The sequence below is a fragment of the Caretta caretta genome, chromosome 4, assembly GCF_965140235.1.
Source record: "Caretta caretta isolate rCarCar2 chromosome 4, rCarCar1.hap1, whole genome shotgun sequence".
Classification (NCBI taxonomy): Eukaryota; Metazoa; Chordata; order Testudines; family Cheloniidae; genus Caretta; species Caretta caretta.
In genome coordinates this window covers 70,859,250-70,884,122 of record NC_134209.1, presented here as the reverse complement: position 1 = coordinate 70,884,122, position 24,873 = coordinate 70,859,250, and the positions used below count along the sequence as shown (strand labels likewise).

The following is a 24,873-nucleotide window of genomic DNA, read 5'->3' as shown; positions in this document are numbered from 1 at the left end:
GAACAATCACTCGAAAAAGAAAAGACACTCATCTTTTTGTAATTGTTGTTCTTCAAGATGTGTTTTCACGTCCATTCCAATACCCACCCTCCTTCCCCTCTGTTGGAGTAGCCGGCAAGAAGGAACCGAAAGGGGGTCGGATTGGCAGGGTCATATATTGAGCACCATGAGGGCTCCATTCCAGGGGAGTCCCTGGCAGACCCAAGGGGAGCTGCTAAGGAAAAAAGTTTCTGATGACCGTGCATACTGCGCATGCACACCTAGTTGGAGTGGACATGAACAACACATCTTGTAGAACAACAGTTACAAGAAGGTAAGTAACCGTCTTTTATTAATAGTTTCCACAGCTTTTTCACACCATTTCTATAAGGTCAAATAAAGTCATAAACAAAGAAAAGAAGAAAAATTCCAATTGTAAAACTTGCTCTATAGGTTTAAAATTAATCAGCACTTACAATCAGTCAAGTTGTACAGGAAACCAATTATGTGTCAGCATCCACCATTTTGAGGAGAAAATACCAAAGCAAAAATTAGAGATACTCCTGAAAAAATAATGTTTTAGCTTCTTGTTGCTCTAATACTGTATAATAACTTCTAACTGTTGCATTACAAAGCCTTTATGCAGACTTGCTGGTAATATATAGCAAGGATGCACTGCTTGAAAGAACATTGTGTTGTCAAATACACCGAGTGAGGTCTTTGTCAGAAGAAGAAAGGAAATGTCCTCAAAGGAATGAGGTTACTATCTGTAGTGAGTCGTATTTCAGTTATTATTAGTATCTTCTGGGTTGTAGGCTATGACTACAAAGCATGTTTAATTGGCGTGGTGGTAAAAATTCTGGAAGCTGGTGGAACCCTGTCCGTGCTTGGTAAAATTCCTTAGTGTAGATGTGACCTTGATCGCTGCCATGGACAATGTATTGTATAGTATCAAGTAATCCCAGAAAAAATATATAATTTCCCATCAAAAGTTGCTATGAATTTGGGATAGAAAATTCATTGTTCTTTGAGTGATTGTCTGCATGAATTCCTTTCTGGGTGCACACGTGCACCGTTTATGCAAGATCAGATTATTTTGGCTAGCAGTGTGTATTGGGACTACACCTGTGCCCTAGATGTCCTTGTGTCCCCTGTACCACCCTCTCAAGGACAGCGTTCCTCAGTTCCTTCTTACTGCTAATGGTAGAAAATGGAACCCCCAAAGTGTGTGTTAGTTATTAGTATAGTTAGTTAGTTAGTTGTTAGTCTTCTTGCTAGCTGTTAAAAAATCCCAACAGGAGCAAAATCCACACCTCATGTGAAGCTTAAATGCCACTTAACTGATAGGCACTTCAGGTGCCTCTCTTATTTCGGAGAAAGACATGTTCCTGAGCTATGTTCCACATGTTGCTCCCTCTGTAAGCAAACTCAAAAAACTAGAGAGCATCTTAAATTGTTCCTCCTGGAACGCTCCTTATAAGCCCCTGCAGACACCGAAAGACAGGATGTAGGTAGACCTCAGTCGTCCAGTCAGTCCCTCTCTGTGAATGCCCCAGTAAGCCGAGATTCCATCCTGAGATCCTGTGCTATGTCAACCAAGAAGCATCCCTATTTGTCTGCATCCATTCTAGCATCTGACTGCAGAGAGAGGTAGGAAGGAGTGACCTACACCTCAGCTCATGACTGGATCATTTAAATAAACCTATTTAAAATTAAATTTGATGTTGTCAATTTATGCTGTCAACTTGTCATGTTGACAACATAAGTTGTCAGTTCCTATGATTTTCTTTTTACGCACCTTTGAAAGAAATGGGTCAATTTGAAAAAATTGACACCCTATGCATGTATCAGAGTAGGGAAAACTGTGGAAAACCAGGACCTGGTACCGTACGTTGGAACAAGACCTTGCCAAAAATATATCAAAATGTATTTACAACAGATCTGAAAGTCAACGATGCAAAGTGGAAAGTGTGTGCATTACAGCCCAGCTATCCCTTCTGGTGTGCTGTCTGCTCCTCTTTGTCTCATGTGGCTGAATTGTAATTGTTTTGTTGTGAAATTTTAGCCTCTGTGATTCCCATCTGTGAAGTTTAACAGGAGCCATGTCCCTATAAGAAATTGTTTGCTTTATAATTTTAATGCAAGACTGTTGCTATGCGTCTGCTGCACAATCAGCTAGCTGAGGAGGAGTTACCAGTCTGTAGTAGGAGTCACTGGGATGGATGGGATCTAGGTTAGGTATGGAATGTCACGTTAAGGGAAAAACTCAGGTTATGTTTCGGTCATATAGTGAAAAGCACCAAAGAAAACAGCTGAGATTAATGAGCAGTGTGGAGAGGTACCAAAAATGTGTATGAGAGGTGAAAGTAATTGAGAGCAGAATTTCATTATTCAGCACTTTCCCATTCTGACCCTATACACATTCTTTAATTTCTCCAGAAAATAGGGTAACCTTATATAACAATGAAAATTAAAGGGCTGTGATTTTAACACACAAAAGTAACAGAACTACTGACATTCTTTTGGCTATTACATAAGAATATCTAGTCTGTTAATAGCCATAACAAATAACATGCCACAAATGGTCTCATCCATCATTTCAAGAGAAATATAATGAGAAAATAGGGACTGGCTCATCTAAGAACAGTAGCATGTGTGATATAGTGTTTTAATATTAGAGATACAGGGTCTGAATTTTCAGTGTGGCCTCAGCTTTTGCATACCCAGCCGGAACATGCACTTTGTGCATTGTCACTTGCACATGCAGGTGAGGGAATCTGCATACTGAACAGCAACTTGGGCTAAGTTATGCAGGCATAAATCGTCTTAAAAGTCAGGGCACAGTGATCTACCTCAAAGCAGGTTGTAACAATAGCATTCTGCCTCTAATTTTTTTCACTATATAGGGTATTTTGCTTTCCTGTCGGAACCTAGAGGACCCTCCAAACTAAACTTCCCTCGGTCTGTCTACACAGTTGGCATCCTTGGAGCCAAGGAAGAGATATTCACAACAAAACCCTGAGCTATGTAAAACTCACCTGAAACTCTCACCATGTTTGACTGAAGAGGCCCTAGTTTGTGAACCTTTAGAACTAATCTGAGCCTATTGTTGAATGAGCATAAGCCTAATTTCAAGCAAACTCACATTCATTTTTGAGTGAATGTAAACCTAGTTCTCAGGAAACATTTATTCCTTTGTGTTAAACTCATGTCTTCATTCCAGTCAGTCAGAAGTGACACTAATTCCAAAGCATTGTGCAGCTTCTTGTTGGACTCTTCAGAGTGCCTGTGCTTTTTCCTTTCTTTGTGGAGAGAAGGATTTGAGAGCTGCTCCTACCCTTCAAAGTATTCTGCTACTCTGCTTATTGAGTATGGTATGACAGACTGACACCATGAATGGTCCCTTGAAATATGTTATCTACGTATGCTAACCAATCTGTTCAAACCTTGTAACTTTGAGTTACTTTCCCAGACGTGAAGAAGAGCTCAGTGTAAGCTTGAAAGCTTGTCTCTCTCACCAACAGCAGCTGGTCAAATAAAAGATAGTACCTCACTCACCTTGTCTCTCTAATGTCCTGCATATCCTGGATAAACCTTATGCAATTAAGATAACCTTTACTGAATTAAGTAACCCTAATTCAGTAAGGTTTAAATACCTTTGGTATCCATTGTATTAAAAATACAAATGTGTATATATTATTGTGGAATTACATGTAACTCCTTTAGGAGGAGGATTACAAACATATCATTCTTCTGTTTCTAGCCCCGTGAAGTTCCCATCTCTCACTCTCCATTTCCAAGTGGCACCAACCATGAAGGGATTTTTGAATATGCTAAAAAGTTAGGTTGACCCAACTACAGTGCTCAAGGGTGTGAAAAATCCACATCCCTAGGAGATGTATTTAAGCTGACCTAAGCTTGATGTAGACAGTATTAGGTCAATGGAAGAATTCTTCTGTCAACCTACCTGTCACTTCTTGGGGAGGTGGGTTAACTACAGCGATGGTCTACGCTGAAGCAGTACAGAGGCACAGCTGCCATAGCCTGAGTTAGAGCAAATATAGTTAAAATTCGTGTGTGCAGTGGGATGGTAGAAAAATGGGAAGCAAAATGAATATATATTTGAAAAAGGGGCTTAGAATAAAAGGGTGGGTGAAATCTCTCTTTTTTTATTTGAATTGAGTCTGATTTATGCATCAATCATTAGGGGATATATAGACCAACTGCCAATTGTTTTGTCTGCGTTTAGCAAAATGTGAGAGGGTTTTTTTTGTTTTTTTTTAAAGCCATTTGGATACATTAAATGAGCTGTGAGATTGCCTGCTTGAATGGAAAATTTAAAACATAGCCAAAGGGCTTAACCAGACAGTTTTTATTTTACAATGCTCCTTACTTCTAAATATAATGATGACTGTAAACTTTACAGACTGCACAACACACATGCTTTTGTTAGGACGGTAACTTGATTCTTTTTCTCACTTGTGATTATTAACCTTATTGAAATGATTGAAAGACGCATGGGCCATGTTTATAAGAATTGAGCCAAGTCAGTCAGTGACAAATTAGAAAATATTTTTGCTAATGTGATCTCAAAAATAAGGACGTTAAACATACTTCATACGAGAAAGGCACCAAGGGCTCGATTTGTAAAGTTTTTGGCACCTATGCCAAATATGCAGATATGTGCCTAAGCACTTTTAGGTGCCTAAATAGGCTTAAAAATCTGGCCCTAAATCCCTTTATATTTCTTCACAACAGTCTGCCTTATGCAATACAGTAAGAATACCAGATATTGTGTGTGTTGAGAGACAAATTTTACTATTCAATTAAAATGTTTTTTCAGTTTGTTTTTTGGGATAAATCATGCTTGTCTTACTATTATGATAGTCCTGGCTGCAATAGATGTGTGAGAAAAGTGAACAGGATTTTGCCCTGAATAAATAAATACCAGTGACAGTGGTTTGTTACTCTAAAGTTTCTTAGAGCAGACTATGGGATTTCTGAGTTATGCCAGGGGCCATGCCCAGAATTTCAGAGGTGCTAAAGTCATGTTAAGAAATCTTCCCCCACCCCTAGCCTCCTGCACTGTGATGCACAGTTCAGAATCAGAGCTATAGGCTTTTCCAACTCTGATAAAAACTTGGTGTTGATGTTATCATTTATTCATTATTTGTATTGCATTAGTGCCTATGGAACCCAGTCTTGGTTAGAACTTCACCGTGCAAGATGCTGTACAAAAATCTTGCACAGTGAAGGTCCATTTGTCCTTATGTAAAAGTCTGTTAAGGCTAAATTCATGAATATTTGTGAAAGATTTAGATACTATAGTGATGAGCACCATAGGAAAACCTAAAGACATGATGTATTGTTTTTTAAAGTTTTTCCAGATTAAAATTCTGTAAATTAGTAGGGAATCAGGGGGCTAATAGTTGCCAGAGGGTTTGGTGAACATTCTGGTGAATTTTAGCACTTACATAGCACTTAACAATTATTGCCTAATTGTCATAACACCTCTGCCAGGTATATAAATATTATTATGGAGAAACAAAGTCAGAAGCATTAAGTGACTTGGCTAAAGCCAGAGAGATTGTGTTTTGTCAGGATTAAGGCTCAGAAATTATTTGTTCTTTGGTGCCAGAGCATGCAGTGTTAATGGTGACTCGTATTAAAGAATGGGTATAGTTTGTGCTTCCTGAACCTCTGACTTGCTATGACTGGCACCAGGGCGGCTTTCTTAGGTGATGCCAAAGCTGAGGATGGGGTACAAATTTTCACCCATTCCATAAATACAGCTTTGGTGCCAAGGTGGATTGTTGAGAACCTGAGTCATTGGCCTGAACATCTGAAGCCAGGGCTTGTGTCTTAAAGGCCTCATTGGTCAAGTATCCCTAAAGCCTTAGCTGTCAGTCTCAGTGTGTTTTGGGCATGAACTGTCAACAGACAGAGCATTGCAAGGGAGTGTGAGCCTCTACTACACAACCAAGCAGTGAACATTTCTGGTTAGAAAGCTGGAAAAGTAATGTGTTTCTTGAACCCACTCTTGAGCTTGGTGTCAATTATCAGTGAACATGCTGTCTCAGGGAGGTCTGAGGCAAAGTCAGTAATTTTAAAATCTTCTTTTCTTGTGTAGAAAGATAAACTAGAGAACTAAGGAAGGAAAATGGGCTAAGAGTGATGCTAAGCAGACCCAACAGAGAGAGGTCCCTAGTGCTTTTAACGGTGAAGCGATTAAAAAAATCATGATTAATCACACCATTAAAAATTAATCTTGATTAATCATGTGATTAATCGCACTGTTAATAATAGAATACTATTTATTTAAATATTTTTGGATGTTTTCTACATTTTCAAATATACTGATTTCATTTATAACACAGAATACAAAGTATATGGTGCTCACTTAATATTTATTTTTTATTACAAATATTTTCACTGTAAAACTGATAAACAAAAGAAACAGTATTTTTCAGTTCACCTCATACAAGTACTGTAGTGCAAACTCTTTATTGTGAAAGTGCGATTTACAAATGTAGATTTTTTTTGTTTTGTTACATAGCTGCACTCAAAAACAAAACAATGCAAAACTTTGGATGTTTAGTAAAACACATCCAAAAATATTTAATAAATTTCAATTGGTATTTTATTGTTTAACAATGCAATTAAAACCACAGTTAATTGTGATTAATTTTTTTGAGTTAATCACATGAGTTAACTGCGATTAATTGACAACCTTAATGAAAATAATTTAAATTAAATGCAAAAATAATAGTATTGAATAGCACATGTTTGCTGCCAAGATTTCAAGAAAGTCAAATCACTGAACTGGTCTGTTGAGGCTCTAACCCAGCTTTTGACAGCAGTAGCCTTTTCTTCAGGGGCAGAGAGAATATTTTCTTCAATTCAGTTTAATCAACTAGTTCAATTCAATGACTTGTTCATTCAAAGTTAAGAAACAAGTTGGGAGTTGAAAAAGCAGGAAAGCTTGTTTTCCTCTTCTACTCTCTGAATAAAAACTAGATGTGAGAGGATGAGACCTACTAGTTGTAAAATCTTGAAGGACAATGACCAGAAACAATCAGTTCAATTTGCTAACTACAGATAATGCTTTTGTTGTTATATTTGAAACTAACGTATGTATTAAACGTGTCTTGATAATTTTTTTCTTTTGTATGCAGTGTATTTAAGGTAGTTTTAATTACTGTTTTGTACACTTTTAATTGAATTTGAATTTCCATCCAAATAAAATGAATCTATCCAAGTTAAAAAAAAATCTAGTAGATAAGAAATGTATCACTCACCATTTTCTAATGTAAAAAAGGAAAAATTAAAAATCTGAGTAAAGTAAACTCCTGTTTAGCAGAACCTCTGCATTATCTAAAAAAGAAAAGGAGTATTTGTGGCACCTTAGAGACTAACCAATTTATTTGAGCATAAGCTTTCGTGAGCTACAGCTCACTTCGTCAGATGCATAGTGTGGAAAGTTTAGAAGATCTTACTATATACACACAAAGCATGAAAAAATACCTCCTCCCACCCCACTCTCCTGCTGCTAATAGCTTATCTAAAGTGACCACTTTCCTTACAATGTATATGATAATCAAGGTGGGCCATTTCCAGCACAAATCCAGGTTTTCTCACCCCACTCCCCCGCCCCACACACACAGAAACTCACTCTCCTGCTGGTAATAGATTATCTAAAGTGACCACTCTCCTTACAATGTATATGATAATCAAGGTGGGCCATTCCCAGCACAAATCCAGGGTTTAACAAGAACGTCTGGGGGGGGGGGGTAGGAAAAAACAAGGGGAAATAGGCTACCTTGCATAATGACTAAGCCTCTCCCAGTCTCTATTCAAGCCTAAGTTAATTGTATCCAATTTGCAAATGAATTCCAATTCAGCAGTTTCTCGCTGGAGTCTGGATTTGAAGTTTTTTTGTTGTAATATAGCAACTTTCATGTCTGTAATCGCGTGACCAGAGAGATTGAAGTGTTCTCCGACTGGTTTATGAATGTTATAATTTTTGACATCTGATTTGTGTCCATTTACTCTTTTACGTAGAGACTGTCCAGTTTGACCAATGTACATGGCAGAGGGGCATTGCTGGCACATGATGGCATATATCACATTGGTGGATGTGCAGGTGAACGAGCCTCTGATAGTGTGGCTGATGTTATTAGGCCCTGTGATGGTGTCCCCTGAATAAATATGTGGGCACAGTTGGCAACGGGCTTTGTTGCAAGGATAGGTTCCTGGGTTAGTGGTTCTGTTGTGTGGTATGTGGTTGCTGGTGAGTATTTGCTTCAGGTTGTGGGGGCTGTCTGTAGGCAAGGACTGGCCTGTCTCCCAAGATTTGTGAGACTGTTGGGTCATCCTTCAGGATAGGTTGTAGATCCTTAATAATGCGTTGGAGGGGTTTTAGTTGGGGCTGAAGGTGATGCCTAGTGGCATTCTGTTATTTTCTTTGTTAGGCCTGTCCTGTAGTAGGTGACTTCTGGGAACTCTTCTGGCTCTATCAATCTGTTTCTTCACTTCTGCAGGTGGGTATTGTAGTTGTCAGAATGCTTGATAGAGATCTTGTAGGTGTCTGTCTCTGTCTGAGGGGTTGGAGCAAATGCGGTTGTATCGTAGAGCTTGGCTGTAGACGATGGATCGTGTGGTGTGGTCAGGGTGAAAGCTGGAGGCATGTGGTAGGAATAGCGGTCAGTAGGTTTCTGGTATAGGGTGGTGTTTATGTGACCATCGTTTATTAGCACTGTAGTGTCCAGGAAGTGGATCTCTTGTGTGGACTGGACCAGGCTGAGGTTGATGGTGGGATTGAAATTGTTGAAATCATGGTGGAGTTCCTTAAGGGCTTCTTTTCCATGGGTCCAGATGATGAAGATGTCATCAATATAGCGCAAGTAGAGTAGGGGCGTTAGGGGACAAGAGCTGAGGAAGCGTTGTTCTAAATCAGCCATAAAAATGTTGGCATACTGTGGGGCCATGCGGGTACCCATAGCAGTGCCGCTGATTTGAAGGTATACATTGTCCCCAAATGTAAAATAGTTATGGGTAAGGACAAAGTCACAAAGTTCAGCCACCAGGTTAGCCGTGACATTATTGGGGATAGTGTTCTTGACGGCTTGTAGTCCATCTTTGTGTGGAATGTTGGTGTAGAGGGCTTCTACATCCATAGTGGCCAGGATGGCGTTATCAGGAAGATCACCGACAGATTGTAGTTTCCTCAGGAAGTCAGTGGTGTCTCGAAGGTAGCTGGGAGTGCTGGTAGCATAGGGCCTGAGGAGGGAGTCTACATAGCCAGACAGTCCTGCTGTTAGGGTGCCAATGCCTGAGATGATGGGGCGCCCAGGATTTCCAGGTTTATGGATCTTGGGTAGTAGATAGAATATCCCAGGTCGGGGTTCCAGGGGTGTGTCTGTGCGGATTTGATCTTGTGCTTTTTCAGGGAGTTTCTTGAGCAAATGCTGTAGTTGCTTTTGGTAACTCTCAGTGGGATCAGAGGGTAATGGCTTGTAGAAAGTGGTGTTGGAGAGCTGCCGAGCAGCCTCTTGTTCATATTCCAACCTATTCATGATGACAACAGCACCTCCTTTGTCAGCCTTTTTGATTATGATGTCAGAGTTGTTTCTGAGGCTATGGATGGCATTTTGTTCCGCACGGCTGAGGTTATGGGGTAAGTGATGCTGCTTTTCCACAATTTCAGCCCGTGCACATCGGCGGAAGCACTCTATGTAGAAGTCCAGTCTGCTGTTTCGATCTTCAGGAGGAGTCCACCTAGAATCCTTCTTTTTGTAGTGTTGGTAGGGAGGTCTCTGTGGATTAGTATGTTGTTCAGAGGTATGTTGGAAATATTCCTTGAGTCAGAGACGTCGAAAATAGGATTCCAGGTCACCACAGAACTGTATCATGTTCGTGGGGGTGGAGGGGCAGAAGGAGAGGCCCCGAGATAGGACAGCTGCTTCTGCTGGGCTGAGAGTATAGTTGGATAGGTTAACAATATTGCTGGGTGGGTTGAGGGAACCATTGCTGTAGCCCCTTGTGGCATGTAGTAGTTTAGAAAGTTTAGTGTCCCTTTTCTTTTGTAGAGAAGCAAAGTGTGTATTGTAAATGGCTTGTCTAGTTTTAGCAAAGTCCAGCCATGAGGAAGTTTGTGTGGAAGGTTGTTTTTTTGTGAGAGTATCCATTTTTGAGAACTCATTCTTAATCTTTACCTGTTTGCTGTAGAGGATGTTGATCAGGTGGTTCCACAGTTTCTTTGAGAGGGTGTGGCACAAGCTGTCAGCATAGTCTGTGTGGTATGTAGATTGTAATGGATTTTTTACCTTCAGTCCTTTTGGTACGATGTCCATCTGTTTGCATTTGGAAAGGAAGATGATGTCCGTCTGTATCTGTACCAGTTTTTCATGCAGTTGATAGATTTCCACTCCATACGGCTAAATGCAGTGCCTTGCATAATGACAGGTTTCAGAGTAACAGCCGTGTTAGTCTGTATTCACAAAAAGAAAAGGAGTACTTGTGGCACCTTAGAGACTAACCAATTTATTTCATTCAGAAACCAGTCGGAGAACACTTCAATCTCTCTGGTCACGCGATTACAGACATGAAAGTCGCTATTTTACAACAAAAAAACTTCAAATCCAGACTCCAGCGAGAAACTGCTGAATTGGAATTCATTTGCAAATTGGATACAATTAACTTAGGCTTGAATAGAGATTGGGAGTGGCTTAGTCATTATGCAAGGTAGCCTATTTCCCCCTGTTTTTTCCTACCCCCCCCCCAGACGTTCTTGTTAAACCCTGGATTTGTGCTGGAAATAGCCCACCTTGATTATCATACACATTGTAAGGAGAGTGGTCACTTTAGATAATCTATTACCAGCAGGAGAGTGAGTTTCTGTGTGTGTGTGTGTGTGTGAGAAAACCTGGATTTGTGTTGGAAATGGCCCACCTTGATTATCATATACATTGTAAGGAGAGTGGTCACTTTAGATAAGCTATTACCAGCAGGAGGGTGGGGTGGGAGGATGTATTTTTTCATGCTTTGTGTGTATATAATAAGATCTTCTACACTTTCCACAGTATGCATCCAATGAAGTGAGCTGTAGCTCACGAAAGCTTATGCTCAAATAAATTGGTTAGTCTCTAAGGTGCCACAAGTACTCCTTTTCTTTTTGTGAATACAGACTAACACGGCTGTTACTCTGATATCTGCATTATCTGAATCCCTTCCTAGTCCTCCGCCATGAGATGCATGCTCTCTGCAGCATGGTTCTCATGCTGAGGGAAAGGAAAGGATTCAGATAGCATAGAGGTTTGGATAATAGAGCAGACACACTCCCCTGTCCCCCCACAACCAGGACTGTGCGGAGGAGGAGGAGCCCCCAGCTGTGGGGGAGGCCACCCTGCTGCTGAATGGCTCCTGTGGCAGTTCAGGGGAGCCCAGGGCATTCCCGCTGTCATGAGAGTGAGTGAGTGGGGCTGTGACAGCAGAGCTGCGCTGCTGCAGGACTGGTGACACCCAATCCCTGCAGGCACACGGTGCGGGGGTAGGGGGGGGGCTGCGGTCCTGCCAGGGCAGAGCACAACACCTGGCCAGGACTTTGCTCTGCCCTTCCAGGACCGCAGCCTTCCCTGCACCTTGTGCAGTATCACCGGCCCTGCAGCAGCAGAGGGAGCCCTCTCCAACCCTGCTGTCAAGGGAGTGAGGAGTGGGGTGGCAGAGCAGAGACCCCCAGCTAGGACTGTGAGGAGGAGTATGACAATGAGCTCCCAGCCACAGGGGAACTGCCCCACTGCTGAATGGCTCCACCCCTTTCGATGATCTGAACTCCTGATCATCTGAATAAAACCAGTGTCCCTCTTGCTTTTTGGGCAGTTGGGAGTATACTGTAAGTGTAAGTTAAGCTATATAATTGCTTAAATAAATGTGTATAGATATCTTCCTGGTTAGCAAAAAAAAAAAGAAGCTCCAAATTTAGTGCAAAGGCTATATTTATTTGCAAATAAACATGTTTTAGCGCTTATCAGCCAATAAGAATTAACCTTTCTTTAGGAAAATAACCTGAAAAGCACAAATGCAAAACCCAGTTAAAATGGATGATTTAAATCAAGGTTTCCTGCTTGTTGATTTAACTCATGATTAAAATCGGTGATTTTAATTGCTTTGATTTTAATCAATCCACAGTATTGGGAGCTGCATTCCTTTGTATATTCTCAGATATGGAATGCTTCTGTCATTATGGGGTGCTCATGCTGCCCCAATGATGATGACTATTAGAGTTTGTCTGTTTGTGGTCAGGGTATGACAGACTCACAAGTGTGAATGCACAGAGGTGACTCTTGAGAACAGGTACCTTTCTCAGTCCCACTCCACCAGTAGCGTACATGCGTCTCATGCTGTTCAGCTGCCCTGTTCTTCCTTTGTGGCCAGAGGACTCATGGGTGCTCAGTAGACAGGGGCGGCTCTACCAATTTGGCTGCCCCAAGCAGTCGCCACTGAATTGCCGCTGCTGCAACAGCAGCGGAGCTGCCACTGAATTGCCGCCACCCCCGGAAGAGCGGCAGAGCTGCTGCCGAATTGCCGCCGCGGGACAAGGACTGCGGCCCCATTCTGATTGCCACCCCAAGCACCTGCTTGGAAAGCCGGTGCCTGGAGCCGGCCCTGTCAGTAGAGGAGCACTCTAACTCAGGCAGCAGCTTAGAGGATCTTGTAGTGACCCTAACTTGTCTGGTGCCATCCCACAGCCACAGGCTGGTTTGCTATGCTCCAAAATTAAAGGATCTTTGGCATTGGGTTTCACAATCCTAAAAACTGGCCCTTAGGTGTTGTCGGGAAGGACAATGTATTATGCCACTTCCTATCATGCTGACTGATGTTCTGATTGTTTCCTTGTACTCCCCTGTCTTTCTGTATCCATCTACTGTCTCTTGTTTTATACATAAATTACAAGCTGTTTGGGGCAGTGGCCATCTTTTTGTTCTGTGTTTGTACAACACTTAACACAGTGAGATCATGGCACATGACAGGGGCTCCAAGGAAATATAAACAACAACAATTAAAAGTTATTTTTAGGAAAAATCAGAATGATAAACTTTCACTACTAACAATTGGTTAGCCTCTTTAAGATATCACTCTGAAAAACAACTAGAAACATACATTAAAACACCCCCAGAAAGCTGTGATATCTTTGAGATGTTTAGGTCCTCAGAATGGAGAGTGCAGGACAATGGCAGCAAGCTTTGAGGGCCATGAAAGTCAATTCTGAATTCAGTGGTGTTGTACTGTGGCTGAATTTGACCCAAAATATTGTTTGGGGGAAATTCTTATACCATGAAAAAATTGACTCAACTCTTTTTCTTGATTCCTGTTTGCTTAAGATAAGCAGTGACTATTCAGTAAGTCATTTGGCTAAACAGCCTGCTGGACTATTTCTACAAAGTGTCCATTTTTAATTCTGTGCTCTAAAAGTCATAAAATCACTTGTAAGACCATGGAGTGAAAATCCTTACTGCTAAAAGGCTTGTGCAAGGGCTGTGCACCACTTAAGTCCCACTTAAGCCCTGTTTCCAGAGCTCAAGTAGTGTATGACCCTAATGCTGGTCCTCTACAAAGGAGTGAATTTCACTCTATCTTAATAGGTTCACACCTGTTTATGGAGAATGTCTCCTCTGCTGGGTTTCTGCATACACACTATTTGCTCATGAATAAATATTCATGTATGACTCCTTTTCCGCAAGTTCAAGTATTTACTCTGCTTTTCAAAATAGATATTGTGGCTACGAAAATAAGAGTTTGGACTAGTGTCATTTTGAAAAATAACCATTCTAAAAGGGACATTTCTCTCAAATTACATTTGTTATGGTTGAAAACATTGCACATCTGAGGGTTGATTTAATTCCCTGTAACTTTGGCTATTCTTAAATTCATACCCTGGCACTCTGTCAGAGCAAACTAAACTACTCATTGTTAGAGGATAACTTCTTCAAAACTGATGCTGTTCACATCTTAAAAATAGAGATGCAGATCCACAGCTGGTGTAAATTCTCATAGATCTGGTAAGCTGAATGAAGCTATATTAATTGGTACCAACTGAGGACCTGCCACCTGGACTCTCTCATATCAGCTGTTCTCTCAAATGCAGTCTTTTCTTTCTTAGCATAATATTTAGAAAAAGCAGTTTCACAGCTCCTGGGGGTATTGTCTAGTCTCCAGACTTCACAGTCCTTATTGACCTTCCAGTTCTTCAATGCCTTCCCCAGGTGGCCCTTTCTCCCTGAAGCTATGTGACCAATCGAGTAAACCCCGTCCCAGTTCCTTCTCTGATCCTGCATCCTAGTTATATCTCTTTGGCTGATATAAGGCAGGAAACCTTATAAGCTGTTACCTGTAGCGCACATGACCAGGAGCAAGCATGTGACCTGAAACGTCAGCTCCCTGTTTTAAAGGGCCCAAGGACTATAACAAGCATACTGGGATGTGTGCATGTGCCCCAAGGCCCACCACCCTGTTACAGCTAGGCTTTCATTATAGTGTTTTCTCCCTTGCCTGCCCACCCTGTAAGACTCCAACCTAGGTCCTCTATAGCTCTCTTTGACTTCCTCCTTTCAATATTCAAACGGTGAGATCATATTGGTAATTGATTTTTCCAGAGTTTACATTCCTTTAATTCATTGGGCCTTTTCTGCTTATATTTTTATTTATTTTATTTGTACTGTCAACAGTGTGTAAAGCATTTTATAGACAGGTAAGAAAATTATTTTCTTCTGAAGAGCTTGCAAACACAGAAGGGGAGAGAAGACTATAAAAGCAGCATGATTGAATGGAGAAGTTTAGCAGGCATCTTTTCAGTTCCGTAATTTTTGTTGCACTGTAAATTTTTTTATAGGAAATGCTTGTTGTCATCTAGTTCCTGATTCTCAAGTTTATACTTCTTAATCTCATGCATTCTTTTAATTCAGCATATCCAAAACGTATCCAGTTAAGTAATAAGAAGAATGCTTTCAACGTAATTATCATCTCCTTTCTTCTGGAATCCAATATCGCATTCAGCCTACCTCTCAGAGCAGAGATGGGTGATACAACAACAAACTCATTTGCCTCCCACATCTGAGGACTATAAGTCTTTTCAGCATTATCCCTTCTGTAATACTGTGAACATTCAACACTCTTGATCAATCCACTGTGAAAATTCTTTCTGCTGCCTTCATTTCCTCTTGTTTTGACTGCTGTCATTCACTTTCTTGCTGTTTCTCTGCATCCCAACTCTTAAATTACTATAATCTACAATAATGGCAGCACCGCACCACTCTTGTAAGCTGTAGTGTTTTGGATCACTACTATAATGTGTTTATATTTCCAAAATGTGTAATGCCTTGTCTCTCCTCATCTGTATCTCAAAATGTGAATGTTAGCCTGTCCTCATTAGCTTCCTGCCTCTAGCAGTAGTACAAAATCTCTCTCCCACACTTCAAGAATTTCCATAGAATGGTTCCATTCAACCTCATCTGTGTTTGCCAGGTAGTTTGTATTCTTCTTTATTGCCAATTTTTAAATTTTTCTTCCCCTTTCTCTTCAGAGTAAGGGTGCCTCATGCTAAGGAGCAGCAGTCCCTTTGGCAAATTCTAGAATGGTGTTGGACACAGAAAAGGGACTTGTATAAAACTGTGCTGGCTGTAACATAGGACCTGAGTCAGAAAGGGAAAGAGAAAGGGGAAATTGAGTGGATACTGAGGAACTTGAGGGGTAAAAGTCATATCGTCTTACCCATGCAACTGCTGTTATTGAAATCAGAGGCACTCAAATGACCAAGGTCGAACATGATTAGGCCCTCAGATTTGTATTGCTGTGTTTTAAAGCATTTTTATTTAAATACCGCATTCATTATTCCTTTGCATGTACCTTAAAAATCTAAGGACTGCATAATGTGCAGGAAGGAAAACAAGTTGCTGACTGTAATGGGCTAACCTTCTAACAATATCCTCTAATTTTGCACCCGTAATTAATCTTCCACAGTCAATTGTGGGCATACATTATAGCATTTAGAACTTTAACTATCTGCAGACACAGCCAGATAGAGCTACATCTTAATGTAGTCACCAGCAGTAGATTGCAGGCACAAAAAGAATATTTTTTGTTTGGTTTTAAACATAGCCAAAACTAGTTAGTGTGGTGGTGATAACAGAGAAATACTATAATAGCATCCAACTCTGATTTAAAAATTAATAGAAATATCAAATTAAATGGTAGGTAAAATATCAAATGTTCCAGACTAGGGATGTAAACTATTAAACAGTTAACCAATAAGTATTGGTCTTACTGTTAATATATTGTATTTAACATTTAAAACAGATTTGCAGCAGCTCCGGACCCCGACCCCTGCACTGTGTGGGGCTGGGCAGTAGCCCCGGACCCCAACCCCAGACCCTGACCCCCGTCATGTTAACAATTAAATGATTAACCGATATAATGTTAATAGTTTAAACGGGTACTTTTAAAAATGATATTTACATCCCTATTCCAGACCTGTGTAATGCACAGCTGTAAATCATTTTTAGTGCCAAATCCTTGTTCTATTGAGGTCAGTGGGAGTTTTGCCTTTAACTTAAATGGAATGAGGCTTTGGTCCTTGGTCAGGAATTGAACTGTGTCCTGTACTACAGCTGTGGAATGCAAACTACAAGGAAATGAAAGGAGCATGAATTGTTCTATAACCACATGATCACTGACAAATCTTTGTGAATGAATTTTCTAAAATCAGTATCAGACACTCCAGTATGTTGGTGTTCATTACTGTCACCAGTTGACTTACAGAAATGGTGGCAAATTATTCTGATGCACCATTATGGTGCATCAGAATATTTAGTGCAAATCTAAATGGTAAGAGGTCCCTCCTCTAAAATAGAGCAAATATTGAACATCCCAGTGATCTTTCAAAGGGTTAAGAGATCAACCTGAAAAAATCCAGAGAGTAAAAAAGTGGAAAACTTTATGAATTAACATATACTCCTTTTTAAGTCTTCTGACATTTCGGATTTTAATGGAAGTGACTGGCCTAATCTGTTTTTCACCATTTTTATTTGCACTCTACTTCCTCCAGTTCTTTCCTTTTCAGCCTCACATATGTCTAAGCTCCTTTGGGTACTAATGATTTTAAAGGATAAAGATTACAGTGTGTGAGACTACAGATAGCAGAGGAGTAAGGACTGCTAATTATGAGCCACGTGATAATGGGTAGTCGTGTAAATAAACAATTCACCTAAAAGCAGATCTCTTTCCTTTGCTTTTTCTATACATGTAAACACACATGTACATGCATGTGCATGAACGCACAGGCACTCATAGTAGCAGAGAAAAGAGAGGTCTCAGTAACCTTAAAAAAATCAGGTTTTCCTCCCATTTCACCTAAATTCAATCCCAATTCACCATTCTCAAACCAAATTATTCTTTGGAAGGAGAAGATAGGCTTGTGCTTAAAACACTGACTTGAGACTTGGGAGATCTGTGTTCAATTTCAAGCTTATTTCTAGATATTCTGTGTAACCTTGGACAAGTTTATAATGGAACCCCAACTTTAGCTGGCACCTCTAGGTATTACTGTAGCACAAATAACAATCCTACAGCAAAAAGATCGGATATCATAAATGCAGGGTTTAGCTTAGTTAAAGAACTGAACAGAAAGAAAAACAGAACTGAAGGAGAAATCTTTCTTTAAAACACCTCTAATAATCGCAAAATCCAACACACAAAATGGTTCCATTACCATACATTTCTTTTGTTATAAATCCTTTTTCTCCAGTGTGAAAAGTTTTCATTTAATTTTACATAAGTTATAAAATAACCCAACGAGATGCTAAGAAATGTATAACTAGCTAGAGAGATTAAGGCAATAAAAATGAAGATGTAATGAACCTGACTTTTCTATTTATAAAAAAAAATATTTAATACATCCACCAGTTGTCTCAAGAATCAGAGTTTGCCACCTTTTAGTGTTCAACCAAGCATCGACACAGCAATAGGCTCATAGTTTTTGACATAGTGCTAATGGAGAAACATTTATGCTTCAGACTAAATTGTATGGGCTAAATTTATCAGCATTGTATGGTTAACGTTCATTACAAAGTAGTGTCTTCCTTTTTATGTTAAAAGAAGAACTTGAATATCGGGCATATTCAGATATGTTTGAAAACTTAAAAACATTTGAAAAGTACATGAATTTCATATTTTTCTTGCCACATTGCTAATTACTGAATACATTATGTTAAAAAACCAATGTTTTCTATCTCATAGCGTGTAATGTTCAGTAAAATATTCTAAAATCGAGTTGGTTGTAGTGAAGGTATGTTACATCAACTGCACAAGCACACAAATCAGGCTGCTTCTTTTCAGACTTCTGGAATCATCTTGTTCAAATTGGGCATGCTCAGAGGCTTAACCTCACCAGAGTTACTCCCATACTGGAAACATGCTACCACTTCTGTGCAGCCCATCCCACTTTTTTGCTTGACGTGTAGTGGAGTTCTAATACTAGATTTTTTGGCATTTCAGTAATTTCCAAAGCCATAGACAGTTCAACAGTAGAGAATAAACAGTTATGCCATAACCTCACTGTTCTGACACCACTGCAGGATTGCACAGAAAGCAACACGTAGCTGACAGAATGCTTATTACTGACACAGATATCGATAGCAGCAGAGGAAATGCAAAAATATTAACCAAGTACATTCTGATACTTTTTCCCCCTGAAATTTCCTCATGTGTGAAACATTTTAAAGTTTCTCTTTATTAACCTTTATAAAGTTTTGTAGTATAACATGTTCCTAATTTACTGTAGGCTTTAACTCCTCATTAAGAGTATAATCCTAATTAGAGAAACTGGGATAGATAATTTAGTGACATATGCAACAAAATGTACTAAAATGGGAAACAAATCACAATAGTACAGCATTTTCCCAAGGTCTAATTACATCAAGTACTGTCACGGTGTGCGTCACCCACCGGCAGACTGGCACCTCCTCCTGGTTGTTCTGGGGATTAGCTCAGGACCAACACCTCCATCTGCACCTTGTCACTCCTTCTCTAAAGTCCGCCTGCAACCCCTCCTGCAGCATCAGGAACCGTAGTGTCCTCGTCGTGGCTCAGCCCTCCAGCCACGTCACTGTCCATGTTTCCCCCTTCCAGGGGAGTTTAGCTCCTAGTCCAGCCACTTCCCAACTGGCGACTGCCGTGAATTGCCCTGCCAGTTCCCCAGGGGCGAGTGTAAGGGACCCGGTCCGCCCACTACTCCAGGTCCCAGCCCAGGGACCCTGTAGATTGCAACCTCCTGCTGCATCCCTCTGCATCTACTATTGCTGCCTTTCCTTAGGCCACTTCCCCGCAATCACAGCACCCTCCTCAGTCTCAGCAGCCCGTCTAGAGCTCCTTCTCTTCTCCCCGGGTTTCTGTCTGCACTGCCCTGTCCAAGGCGCTATAGGGTTGCACCCTACTCCAGACACAGACTTCCCTCCTCAGGCTCCAGGAAGCTACTGACCCTGCTCTGCCCTGAGGCTCTTTTTATATGTAAAAAAAGATTTACAGCTTTTCACAGTCCCTCTCCAATTGGCTGCTTTTCACACAGCCTCCCTAGGGCTCTATTAACCCCTTACTGCCCAGTTTGGGGCAGATACCTTATCACAAGTACACATTCAGATTAATGAAATTCTGAATTCCATTTGTGATAGTGTAATCTGATTACTCCAAGATAAAGTTTATGCTTGGGCTGCTGTAGTGATAATGGGGGGTGGGAGGGAAGAAAGGACATTGCCAACAATAAGGTGGCAGAGCTCTGTATTTCTGCTTGGGGCATTGTCCATAATAACACCCTGATCAGCTTGAAACAGTTTAGGTGATACGTTGTATTTTGTCAGCAGTGTGTTAAGTGGTAAGTAATAACAATGATATTAATGTACAGGCTGGTTGATATTGTTAATACAAATATTGAAATCTATTGGAGAGAAATTAAAGATGTACATTCTGTTGAAGAAAACACACCGTTAAAGTTGGGCCTCTGCCTTGAGTCAGTCATATATCTAGTTGCCTAAGTCTTTCACTTGAACAGAAATTTATATAATCTTTCTAATTTAAGAGAGCTGCAAATATTTTAATATATTTGAGATGTTGGCATGTGCCTGGCATCCAGCTCCTCTCCTGAAAATAAATACAGAGTTGAATTCCAAGATAAAGGAGATAAACCTTTTTTTGTGAGGTGTATAGCTCCGGGCCAAATCCTGCTTGCCTTGTTCATGTAGGATTAAATTAACTCCTCTCCAGAGGCTAGCACAAAGCCTATGCATCACTTAGATTTGGGATGGCCATCTGGACACGAGTAAATTTCACCCATGGATTTTAAGACATTGAATGATGTAGGCAGAATTTGCACCTCAATGCAAAACTATCTCCAAAACCTCACAAGCTTCATCTCAGGGAAAACTATTTACTTCTTGGTTCCAGAAGGGTATAGCTCTGAAGGAAGCATTTCTGTGAGATATTAATCTACAGAATTTGGTTTCAGATTTACAGCAGAGTGGTTTTAAGTGATGAAGGCAAAGTGTTGCTGTCCTGGTAAGATCTACTTACTGTAGTGTGAAATGAAATTCTAGTTATCTTCTGCTCAGCATTCCTAACCATCTGCAAGACAGCACCAGTGAGGGAATTTAGCCTGCGGCAAGAATTTTTCCAGTGACTTTGCCAGTGGATGTCTTTTTATCATGCAGGTGCAGATAGACAAGTTTAGTTCAGTTAGTAGGACTCTTGCCTTTAAACTAGGAGATCATGGATTAAAACCTACTCCTTAAAAAGAAAAGGAGTACTTGTAACACCTTAGAGACTAACAAATTTTACTCCTTTTCTTTTTGCAGATACAGACTAACATGGCTGTTACTCTGAAACCTACTCCTTGTACTCCTGTAGTGTTAGCTAGGCCATCCTTCAAATGAGATGTTAAACAGAAGGCACAGTAGATAATGTTCTGGCCAGCATTCCCTTTCTCAGTAATACAGTTCTACAGCTGAACTCTTGTTGGCTTTAAGGCCCTGTCTTTATGGGTATTTTAATCATGTTAGTTCAGTTGAGTTAGCTTAACACAATTGAAGAATTTCTTCAAGACACAGGCTAACACTTTTAAAGTCATATTGGTTAGCCTTGGTTTAGCCTCTGAGGTTAAGACACGGCAAGCTAATGTTGCTTCACAGATGGTAGCTGATGTCTTGAATAGGCTTTTCAATTGTAGTAAGCCACTTGATTGAGTTGACACATCCTTTTTGAAGAACACATCCTTTTTGCTTGTCAAAATAAGGTGTAATAGATCTCTTATTTACCTATGCAATACCTGCACTACCATGATCTAACTCATTGTTTTGAAAAGTGCATTGGGATACCTTAAGTATTAGAGCCAATATATTAAATAAATACACTTTTAAAAAACAATAATAAAGACTTTGGCATCAAATATCCATAATATTTGAAATATTATTATGTAATAATAGTTCATCTAGTTTTATTTTGTTTTTATTGCTTCCCTGCAGGCCAAGGCAACAGATGCGGATGCAGGCCAGTTTGGTCATATCGACTATTTACTTTATGATGGATTCCATAACTATGAAAAATCTAAAGCATTCCGGATAGATCCACATACAGGACACATCTGTGTGTGTCAAGACATTGACAGGGAAAGGGATCCAGCCACTTACGATCTCTTAGTGAAAGCGACAGATGGGGTAAGTTTCACCCTGGAATATTACTTGACTTGTGAGCATGTTTTGTATTTTGAGCACAAATATAAAGTTTTAACAAGGGAGGGAAGTTTTTAATATGTTTATATGGAAGTTGAGAGGACCAGCCTGCAGTCTCTGTAGACTACGCTGGATGCTTGCAGGCTTTGTCGGCTGGGATATATGGAACATATGCCTCAAGAATATCTGTTGAAGGCTGTGCTCTGTGGCCAACTCAAGAACTGCCCATGATGCAGAGGAAGGCCAAAGTTCCAATACAGCAACAAGGCCAAGCAAGGTCTCAAGAAATTCAGCATTCCCACTGACAACTTGAAGACACAACCCACAACTGCTTAGTCTGGAGAAGCTGGGTCAAGGCTGGTGCAGTCATCGTTGAGAGCCATCAGATAGTCCAGACTGAGGCCCACAGGTGAGCCAGGAAGCAGTGCGTGTTCCAACCACCATCTGGCGAGTGGACCTGTAGCAACTGTGGAAAGGTCTGCCATTCTCACACTAGGCTCTTCTCCCACACTGCTGTCAAGCACCATTTACGGACTGACTCTTCATGTTTCCTTTCATCTGTCAAGATGCTGGTTGGCCATGAATTTGGAAGTTGCAGAAATTTTAATTGGAAATAATGTATTACCCCTAAGGAAATAAAAACATTCTTGAACTAAATCAGAGAATAATAGAAAGTTATTAAAGTCTATGTGTAAATCATATTTTATCTTGCTTCAGATGGGTAAAAATAGTGCTGCTGAATAGATATGAAAATACATATATGTGTATGCAATATCAAGATTAGATATATTAATAATGGATACTTGATCTGGATGAGAGCATTGGTAGTCTCAAGAGTTTCACACATTTCCCTTTCATTTGGCTCAGAAGATTTGGGTTTTGCCAAAACTCTATGATTTTTCAAATAAAAATATAGTAAAAGAGGCTCGGATGGAAATGTTATGTGTATTCTGATCAGATTAATGCCCCAGTGATAAAGTTTAAATCAGAATCATGAGAAATCTGTAGGCACGCCAAAACTATAGACTCTTTCATTTTTGGATCAGTCTGTGATTTATCTTCTTTCAGGGAAATCTGATTTTTCAGAGGTTCTTGACTTGACTTTTAATTGTGGGAGCTCAGTGCTTTTAAAAATCGGATCCTAAGTTCCTCAAGTTGGCACCTAATATCCATGTCCACTTTTCAAATGTACTTTAGTATATATCAGAGCTGGTACTGAGTCACCTTCCATGTCCACTGCTGAGTTACTGTAGCATGCACCTCCTCTTGGCCCCTTAGAGTATGTTTTCATTGCAAAAAAAAAATAAATAAAAGGGGGGGGGGATATGTGCTTAACTCATGATTGCTAAACTGTATTAATTAACGTCAGTTAAAATAGCAATGAAGATATGGCAACTGAGGTAACCCAGATTAGCAGCTTGATTTAGGGTATGTCTACACTGTAGCTTGGAGGTGTGATTCCCAGCTCAGGTAGACAGATTTATGCTAGCTCAGCTCAAGCTAGCATGCTAAACATAGAAGTGTGGACACTGCAGCACTGATAGTGGCTCAGGTCAGCTTAGGTGCCTGAGTCCAAGCCTGCCCAGCTGACTAGGTCTGAGCTTCGATGGCTAGTCCAAGCTGCTGCCTGTGCCACAACATCCACATTGCTTGAGCTGAGCTAATGAGTCTGTCTGCCTGCTCAGTGAATCACACCTCCCAGCTGCAGAGTAGACATACCCTTAAAGTGTTCAGGGGAGCCTGGAATTGAACTGCAGCTGCTAACGTGAATTAAAAGCCAAGCTGCTGTGTCTTCACTGCAATTTTAACCTGAGTTAACAACCTGAGTTAAGAACAAACTCCCCTTTCCTCCCCCCCACCCCCCCGCGAGTGAAAACGTAGCCTTAGTGCTTATTTTCAATGCTTGGGCAGGCGCATGAGTGATAGATGTTAGCTGTGGAGTTAGCTGTGGAAGAGGGATTTGGCAAAAGAAGAGAGAAATAAATGGAAAAAGTTGGGAGAAGAGCGAAGGGTCATTGGTAGTGACAAAGGGAGGGAAGGAAGGAAGGAAGGAAGAAAGAAACTGAGAAGGTTAAATAGACAATGAAGAGGAGGAGGAGAGTGAATTTTCCAGGTGGTACACTGCTTATTTTACAAATGAAATGGTGCAGTAGAAATATCAGTTTCTTTCACCCTGTTTGTTTCTTCTCTATGACTTGATTTCTGAGCCTGGCTGCCTTTTTTTATATTTGCCTTTTTAGAAGCAGCAATGGGAGAAAAAGAACTGCTCAGAAATGACCACAGGGAGACAAGTGTAAAAAGTAGCACCTTAGAGGCTAACCAATTTATTTGAGCATAAGCTTTTGTGAGCTACAGCTCACTTCATCGGATGCATTCAGTGGAAAATACAGCGAGGAGATTTATACACACACAGAACATGAAAAAATGGGTGTTATCATACACACTGTAAGGAGAGTGATCACTTAAGATGAGCTATTACCAGCAGGAGAGCGGGGGGGAGAAAACCTTTTGTAGTGATAATCAAGGTGGGTCATTTCCAGCAGTTAACAGCAATCCATTGGTGATCTTCCTGAAAACACCATCCTGGCCACTATGGATGTAGAAGCCCTCTACACCAACATTCCACACAAAGATGGACTACAAGCCGTCAGGAACAGTATCCCCGATAATGTCACAGCAAACCTGGTGGTTGAACTTTGTGACTTTGTCCTTACCCATAACTATTTTACATTTGGGGACAATGTATACCTTCAGATCAGCGGCACTGCTATGGGTACCCGCATGGCCCCACAGTACGCCAACATTTTTATGGCTGACTTAGAACAACGCTTCCTCAGCTCTCGTCCCCTAATGTCCCTACTCTACTTGCGCTATATTGATGACATCTTCGTCATCTGGACCCATGGTGGTTAGGGCTCTCATCTGGGAGACCTAAATTCTTGTCTGTATTGAAACAGGGATTTGAACCCAGGTCTTCCCCTCCTCCCAAGTGAATTCCCTAAGCACCACACTATTGGCTATTTTGGGATGAGTCACTCTCAACATCTCTGATTGAAGCTGTTCCACTTTTTCATAGAGAGAGAGTGTGAGAATGGCCCTGTAGCGCAGTAGTTGGGGCGCTCACCTG

General features: G+C 40.6%; 1 protein-coding gene across 1 annotated transcript in view; it reads left to right on the top strand.

Moving 5' to 3' along the window:
• DCHS2 (dachsous cadherin-related 2) overlaps nt 1-24,873 on the top strand; it is a 236,584-nt gene that overhangs the window by 98,479 nt on the left and 113,232 nt on the right. The window contains exon 2 of the mRNA XM_048847435.2: nt 21,540-21,731. Coding sequence (XP_048703392.2) covers nt 21,540-21,731 — 192 coding nt within the window. The remainder of the gene's footprint in view (nt 1-21,539; nt 21,732-24,873) is intronic.